The following is a 9,078-nucleotide window of genomic DNA, read 5'->3' as shown; positions in this document are numbered from 1 at the left end:
TATGCTCACTGTACTCTTTTTTCCTTTGATCAGTTTTTTTTTTCCCACAGGGTTTTTCCTGATAAAGGTTTTTAATGAGACAGTTTTAGGATTATGAATGTCATAATAAAATTTCCACATATATGTAATGCATTCAAGGGGGAGTGTTGTGATGGAACAATACCCTGAATGCATAGATTTGTGGGATTCATAGATTTGTGGGTTTCTATCTCTTTCAATTGTAATATATTTGTCTCCTTACAACATCTTGCACTATATATATGTGCAAGATCTTGAATGCTAAAACAATGTAATAGAAGCTAAGACAAACTGATATAAGTTTATACTACTTTTCTCCTCATATTCTCCCTACCTCTTAACATGCCTAACTAATCATAAAAATACTAGCAAAGTAAGCAAACCATAATTTATCTTTTTGAAGATTAAAACAACAATTAATATTTAATAGTAATTCTACTCAAATGTCCGATTTTCTCTTTACCCAAATCAAATGTCTTACTTTATTATTTAATAACTTTTTTCCTTATTTTTTCTCTCATGAGACTCAATTATTTAAACAATTATTATTATTTTAATATTTTTTCTTACACATTCTTACTTGGCGGTCTCATAATCAGTTGTAGTTTGTTTTTTTGAACAGCTGGAAATTTTGGCTATTTTTATTGGCTTTTAAGCTAGTAGGAAAAAGCATCCGTTTATTGAAATGTTTGGTAAATTTAGGTATTGTTTGTTAGCTATTTATTAGATAAAAAGTGGGTAAATAAGCCAAAAGTCAATCAAAAAAGCTAACTGGAATAATAATTTTATTTTGGCTTAGAATTAAAGCTTTTCAATTGGCTTAAAGCCTATTTATCAAACGTTTTTTTGTTTGTTTGACCAATCAACAGTTCAAAAGCCAAAAGTGATCAAAAAAGCTAAGCAAATAGTCATAAACCAACCACCCCATAAAATTCCTCTCGTTCTTATTAAAATTAATGACAAATTAAATAACACGTTTGATTAAAATATAATGTTCTATTACAGATGGGAGTTACTAAACATCGTCACCCTTTTCATTTTATCGCCACCCCCTTCCAAATGAAATTACAAATTTGCCCCTGATTTTTAAAAAATTACAACTTTGCCACTCCCTACAAATTTCTTATTTATAATAATAATAATAATAATAATAATAATAATAATAATAATAATAATAATAATAATAATAATAATAATAATAATAATAATAATAATAATATCAATAACAACAATAATAATAATAATTAACTTTTTATATTCTTCAAAACGAATATAAATAAAATTAACAACAATTAAAGTAATAATAATAATAATAATAATAATAATAATAATAATAATAATAATAATAATAATAATAATAATAATAACAACAACAATAATAAAATTAAAAATAATAATTATTATTTAAAAATAAAAAAAATTAATCACAATAAAAAAATAATATCAGTAATAATAATAATAATACCAACAAAAAAAAATTAAAAATAACAATAATAATTATCAAAAACAAACGAAAAAAAAAATTAAATGAATCGCCCAGATCTGGGCCTAGGCGATTCATTTATTTATTTATTTTTATTTAAAAAATTTAAATTCAAAAAATAAAAAAAAAAGACAACAACAACAACAATAATAATAATTATAATAATAATTATAACAAATATATTTACATTAATGAATATAAAATCAAAACATAAAAATATATTTAATAATAAAAACAATAAAAATCACAACAATAATAACAATAATAATAAAATTATTAAAATAACAATAATAATAATAATAATAATAATAATAATAATAATAATAATAATAATAATAATAATAATAATAATAATAATAATAATAATAACAATAATATAATTAAAATTTATAATAAAATTATACAAAAACAAACGGAAAAAAAAATTTAAAGTTGAACCGCCCAGATCTAGGCGGTTCAACTTATATATATATATTGGGCAAATGGGACAACCAAACACATATACGGGTTATAAAGAATGTGTAAGTGCTAACCCTAGATCTAAAACAAATAACTCAACAGCTATTTCTACCCTAAACCTTACACCAAATGAGAGAGGCCACATAGAGCAAGAACTTTCTGATTTTGAGGATAGCAGTGATGATGATTACAGTTGTGATGATGAGGATGAATATAAGGATGATTCTGATTTGTTTGCAGAAAATGTAGTTTATGGTCTCGATGATGTGTTTATAGGTGATGATGAAATTAGATTGATAGTAGACAAGGAGGTTGATGAAGAAAACAATAGAGACATATACTTTAATGATGATGAACTGGAGTCTGATGATGATGATTTGGGTGCATTGAATGTAGATAAGGTGTGTTGATGCCAGCTATCACCAAAATGATTGAAAGAAATTCAAAGGAAGTATATGGTTTGAGGGTAATCCCAGTGGATGTGTCTGAGTTTGAGGTAGATGATGATGAAGAATCTTACGTTGTAAACTTACTAATAAGACTTGCCTTTGTGGAAGTTGGAATCTTCTTGGGATCCCTTGTAAACATGCCATGGCTTGTATTGTTATTAGAAAATTAGATGCCAGTGAATTTGTCCATGAGGCGTATCTTGTAGAAATGTATGAAGACGTATGCTCCAAAGTTTTATGGTATGCCAGGACACAAAATGTGGCCGACAACCACTTTAGCCAAACCTCTTCCTCCATCATTTCGAAAGATGCCTGGAAGGCCTAAAATAAGGAAAAGAAAAAAGGAAACTGATGAAGGTAAAGGAGGTAAAAAGCCTGTAACTGCTGTTCGAGAATTCAAGCAACGGAGATGTGGTAATTGTGGTGACTTAGGTCACTACAAAAAAGGATGCAAGAATTCAGCCAAACCACAACCAACAAAGATGAAGTCAAAGGGTGGAAGGCCTAAAATGAGATCTTCTTCTACTTAACAGTCCACACCAAATGATGTTCCTTGCTCCAGTAGTCAACAACAAACGCAAAGTGCAACAACAACATCTACTTCATGTATAATGGATCAACAAAGTCAAATATAGAGCTGTATAAGTAAATTGAAGTTGAATGTAATGTGTTGAATTAATGTAAGACATATACTGTGTACTGTGAATGTACTGAGAATGTACTGTGTTGAACTACATGTAAGCAAATCAGTATATGAACTGAGAATGTACTTTGTTTCATTGACTTACTATCTTGAATTAAGTAAATTTTTTAATTGCAGTAAACTCAATGTGTTTTGAGAAGTAGTCACTGTGTGCATCATTCTTGATATGGCTACTGAAACTCTGATCTGTGATGATTTCAGTTACTATGATGAATTGTGTTCATCTTGATTGTGTGCAGCAGTAACTTATGCAACAGTAGTTGATTAGTCATTACTTTGGGTACTGCACAGTGAAGTATTTGCAGTTTATGAGTGCAGCATTGCATACACAAGTATTCTGAATGAGTAAGTTCATCAGTGTTTTGTACATGTGTTGTGCATTGTGTTGTGTAGCATGTAGTTGCTGTATGTAAGTAAATTGCAGTATGTTGTATGGGTTAAGTTTAATTGAACCAAGGAATATGTAAATTGTTGTATGCAACTGAGCCATCTAATGTACATTGCTACTGAGCCATCTGATTTCCAAACACAGCAAACAGCAAACAGCAAATGAGCCATCTAATTTTCATACACAAACATAGCATTATTACATAGCTACTGAAGTTGATTAGTGTTGAAAATCAGTTTTGAGTATGCTCAAGTTGATTGGTAATGCAGTATTAAATAGAGATTGAATCAGTGCTGAAAATCAATGCTGTAAATCAGTTCATCAGTGCAGCAAGCATTAGTGCAAGTTGCTTAGTCTTGAATCAGTGCTGAAATACAAATTTGAAACACATTGAAAAGGTTACTGATGTTGATCACTACAAGCAGTGTGAATACTGATGTTATTGAAAACATCAACCAAAGAACAAACAGCAAACAACAATACCAAAAGAGAAATCAAAAAGCCAAAATAAAAAGAGATTTCATTCATCATAATCATTTTACAAAAGATATCAACCTTCCATTGCATATCGAAATCACTAACACAAATTCTTAATAGGTCATAACTTTCATTTACTAGCCTTGATTAAAACAACCAACACCAGCAAAAAAAACAAAAGAAAAACCCTAATACAAAGCTTGTAATCTGATTTCCATGCTTCCTCTCATTCATCCATTTCTTCTTAATCCTTTTAAGTCTGAAATTGCTTGTTCCAAGCAACAAACCCTTGATGTCAAAATCTTGATTTCGGTTGCTAATTGTCGCTTGTCCTCCGCAAGTTTGTTAGTGACTTATCTTTGCCAAACAGTCATTTCAGGTTCATCAACCCATTTAAACTTTTTGCATCCCTTCCAATTTGTATTAGGATCATAAAAAACGCAAGTCTTAAACCTTCTTCCTGGATTTTCCTTGGTCCATGAAACCCTCCTTGCAAAGGGAACTCCACACCCACATTTTTCAGGTATCGAATTTTGGGTTGAAGAAGAAGAAGACATTACTGATTACTTGGAAAAAATTGGGTTCTTTGAATGATTTAGGGATTGTAAATCAAGGGATTGAAAGAAAGAAGGGAGAAAGACCAATTACAGGAATAATTTAGGGTTTTTCGAATGAAGAAGGAGGAGCAAATGCATTGAAGATTCTGAAATGAAGAAGAAGGAAAGGATTATAAGCTCACGTGACTATCACGTGATAGTCAACGGTTAATTTACACAGTCAAAACGCTAAAAACCGTTATAAGGTAGTCTTTTGCAAAGAAATGTATTATATAAGGCAGTTTTTTGCAAAAAATTTTAGATAAGGTAGTTTTTTGCAAATAGAGGTATAGAATAGGTAGTTTATTATAATTTTCTCTTATTATTATTATTATTATTATTATTATTATTTAAATAACAATAACTTAAAAAATAAATTAATTAAACAAAAGAAATTTTATAATTCGAAATTCAAAAAAAAATTGATATCAATCGCACAAAAAGTGCGACTCGACCTAGGTACAGTCGTACTTTTTGTCCGACTGGTTTTTTTTTTTTTTGAAAGAAATATTTTTATTAATTTTATTATTATTATTATTATTATTATTATTATTATTATTATTGTGATTGTTATTATTATTATTAAATTTTTATTTTTGTTTTAATTATTATATTTAATTTATTTTTTTAAATATTTTTATTATTAAATATTATTATGATTATTATTATTATAAATAAGAAATTTTAAGTTCAATGATAATTTTGTAATTTTTTAAAATTTAGGGACAAATTCGTAATTTGATTATGAAGAGTGTCGATAAAATGAAAACGACAACAACAAATAAGAATTGGGTTTTGTCATGAGCGGAGAGAATAAGAACAAATGAAAGTGGAAGGGTCAAAAAGATAACGTGGAATTGTCAAACGTTTGATATGATGATTGTGAAATGAACGCTTGAGACTTGAGAGTTGAGGCTAAACTAAATTGACCCACCTCCATTTCTTCTTTGAAGGTTCCTACTTCCTAATCACAAAGTCCTAATCTTTTACTTCTCTTAACTATAATTATACCTCTAGTTTCTTACTTGATTCACCTCATCTTCCTCTTTGATCCCATAAACTTCCTCCTTTATCTCTGCTTCAGGTAATCTTAATATCTTCCCACTTGGTTATATATATATATATATATATATTTTGTTTTCCAAGCCAATTTGCTCTTATTTTAGTCATTTTCTAACTTTTGTAGTTTATTTGAGTTGGATTTTGCTTATTTTTGTTGATTATTTGAGAAAGACTGGGTCTTGATTTGGGTTTTTTAGTTTATCCTGGGTAGTTCTTTCTTTTATGGGTTAGGGTTTTAAATTTTTATTGTTTGATCTTCAATTTTTGGGGATATTTGGGTTATTTTCTTTATAGAAATAGTGATGGGTTCTCAGTATGGTGAATTCCCTGAAAATTTTGTCAACTGGCATCAAACTGTTAATGGAGTTATTATGTCCCCTGGTTATGATGAGTCTCTAAATTATGCCAATTTGTTCAACTACAAAGACTCATCTCAAGACCTTACTTCCTTGAACATCATTGACCCTTCAGATAATCAAATTCAACCCAATTCTAGCTCGTTTTTGGGTACAAGTCAAGGGGTTGAATTGTTTGATGATAGTGATTCCGATGGTGTTCTTAAGTACATTAGCCAAATACTTATGGAAGAGGATATGGAGCAGAAAACATGTATGTTACATGATGCTTTAGCTCTTCAAGCTGCTGAAAAACCCTTTTATGATGCATTAGGCAAGAAATACCCTACTTCCCCTGATCAACACCCTCGCCTGAATGATCACCATTGGAGTTCTCCTAGTGATTCTAGTGGTAGCACGTGTAGCTCTAGTTCGAATTCAATCAATTCTGTGGATCCTACAACACTTGTTGATTTGAATGATCATTATAAGCCCTTAGTTAGTCAATCTCCTCGAATTAGATTGTATTCCCACTCATCGACCCTTCCTGATTTGTCATTTGGATCATTGAACTTTGTAAATGGAAGTGCTTCTAATGGGTCATTGATGTCTTCTCTTAACTTCCCCGTGGGTTTGGATTTCATTAATGAGAAAGAGTCCATAATTCAGTTTCAAAAGGGGATGGAGGAGGCTAGTAAGTTTCTTCCAAAGAACAATAATATTGTTATTAATCTCGAGAACATAACATTTCCTAATGAGACGAGAAACGATACTTCAGCTGTGGCTGTTAAGAAGGAGAAGGGTGAAAACTCACCAGATGGTTTAAAAGGAAGTAAGATTCATTATCGTGAGGATGAGGGATTTGAGGAAGGTAGGAGTAGCAAACAGTCGGCTGTTTCCGTTGAGGAGGCCGAGTTGTCTGAAATGTTCGATAAAGTTTTGCTATGCTCCACCGCGACAAAGGGTTGTTTGTTCAAAGTAAATCCGGACGAGTGTGTAAACCCTAGTCATTCACTAGGATTAGAGGGAGAAGGAAAGGGTCGTCCGAGGAAACAATCCCAAGTTAACGATAAAAATATGGTTGATCTAAGGACTCTATTAGTCCTCTGTGCCCAATCGACTGCATCTGATGATCGTAGAACGGCTGAAGAATTGTTGAAGCAGATTAGGGAAAACTCCTCTGCTGAGGGAGATGGATCACAAAGATTGGCTCATTATTTTGCTAATGCTCTTGAGGCTCGATTGGCAGGAACTGGATCTCAAATTTATACTGCCTTGAAATCCAAAAGGACATCGGCTGCTGATATGCTAAAAGCTTATCAGTTCTTCGTTCGGACTTGTCCATTGAAAAAGATTTCCATTGGTTTTGCAAATCATTTGATTACCGAAAAAATTGCTGTAAAAGCTTCCAAGCTTCATGTGATAGATTTTGGTATCCTCTATGGTTTCCAATGGCCCGGTCTTATTCAGCGCTTATCATTAAGAGCTGGCGGGCCTCCCAAACTGTGTATCACTGGGATTGATCTTCCTCAGCCTGGATTCCGTCCAGCAGAACGAGTTGAGGCAACTGGACGTCGCTTGGCAAAATATTGTGAAAGGTTCAATGTGCCCTTTGAATATCACGCCGTTGCACAAAAGTGGGAAACAATTACAATTGAGGACTTGAAGATAGAAAGCGATGCAGTTGTCGCAGTAAATTGTCTGTACCGTTTTAAGAACCTTTTTGACGAAACAATAGTAGCTGATAGTCCCAGAAATGCGGTTCTTAACTTGGTAAGGAAGATAAAACCCGATATCTTTGTGCACGGTGTTGTGAACGGGTCCTACAATGCTCCCTTTTTCGTTACGCGTTTCAGAGAGGTTCTCTTTCATTTCTCCACACTATTTGATATGTTTGATACTAATACCACTAGGGATGATCCAGAGAGGCTGATGTTCGAGAAGGAGAGTTACGGGCGGGAGATAATGAATGTTGTGGCTTGTGAGGGAACTGAGAGAGTTGAAAGGCCCGAGACATACAAGCAATGGCAAGTGCGGAATAACAGGGCAGGGTTCAGACAAATGCCAATAGACCAGGATATCCTCGGCATGGTGAGGTGCAAAGTCAAGGCACACTACCACCGCGATTTTGTTATTGATGTTGATGGATGTTGGTTATTGCAAGGATGGAAGGGTCGAATAACCCATGCAATCTCTGCTTGGGTTCCGGCTTAGATCTTTGATAGAGCTTCAATGCAGTATAAACTAATCAGTCGAGAATAAAAATATACGGCCTCCTTTGGATTTGTTGAGATATTGTTCGTATGATCGATAATGGCATTGCAGCAACGGAAAGGAAAAGTCGATGATATCAATACGATGCAGATGAGTTGTGTGATGTAGAAAGTGTAAGATTAGGTTTTTGCAGATTGTTTGTATGTTAGCTTTGTTATTGTTAATCAGGTGTTCGATGTTGATGATATGCTTAGGAAGAATGGACTTCATTTTGTATTAGATTAAGCAACTACTTATAATGAAATCAGAAACTTGAACTGTTAGGCTGTTATTATTAGCAAGGAGAATTGATGGTTGATAGGTAATGTCTAATATTATTGAAAAGTTTATTTGTACGATGCCAGCTTTTTATTATTGTTTATTTGTTTTATTAAATGCTCAGAAGATCAGAGGTTCAGAACCTAAGAATCTCACTATGAGCAATTGAGCATTCATACTTCATAGCAATGCTGTTTCTTTTTTCCGCAATCTTTAAAAGTCATAATCTTCTTTGTTAGCCACCTTTTTTTTTAGTAATATCTTTTATTATAAAATCAACTGTTATTATTATTAAACTAAAATAATTAATAATAAATTAAAATAAAAAATATTTAATTTAAAAAAAATAATAAAAACTTCAAAAATAAATATAGTCGCATTTTGTGCTAAAAATTGATACATGTTCGATGTTTTGGCCATAACATTTGATAGAAAAATCAGATTGATGCTACGTTTACGGCATTAGAACCTATGCTTCAAGATCTTTCCAATGATAATATTAATACCCTATTCCAATAACTAAGCGAGAAATGACGCTCTTTTAAAGTTAGCTTGTGCTAAAATTTGATATATTTT

At 31.8% G+C, this 9,078-nt stretch overlaps 1 protein-coding gene across 1 annotated transcript; it reads left to right on the top strand.

The window, feature by feature from the left end:
- The first annotated feature begins 5,440 nt into the window (after positions 1 to 5,440).
- LOC130827100 (scarecrow-like protein 33) lies at positions 5,441 to 8,579 on the top strand. Its single transcript, XM_057692718.1, has one exon. It carries the CDS (start codon positions 5,938 to 5,940, stop codon positions 8,182 to 8,184), a length of 2,247 nt encoding a protein of 748 aa, XP_057548701.1. The 5' UTR covers positions 5,441 to 5,937; the 3' UTR covers positions 8,185 to 8,579.
- Positions 8,580 to 9,078: the final 499 nt, after the last annotated feature.

Source organism: Amaranthus tricolor, chromosome 11 (genome assembly GCF_026212465.1).
Source record: "Amaranthus tricolor cultivar Red isolate AtriRed21 chromosome 11, ASM2621246v1, whole genome shotgun sequence".
In the NCBI taxonomy this organism is placed as follows: Eukaryota; Viridiplantae; Streptophyta; class Magnoliopsida; order Caryophyllales; family Amaranthaceae; genus Amaranthus; species Amaranthus tricolor.
The sequence above is the reverse complement of the archived record's forward strand: the minus strand, read 5'-3'. Positions and strand labels throughout refer to the sequence as shown.

Coding starts and splice junctions, on each gene's coding strand:
- LOC130827100 (XM_057692718.1), top strand. CDS start 5,938: ATGGGTTCTCAGTATGGTGAATTCCCTGAAAATTTTGTCAACTGGCAT.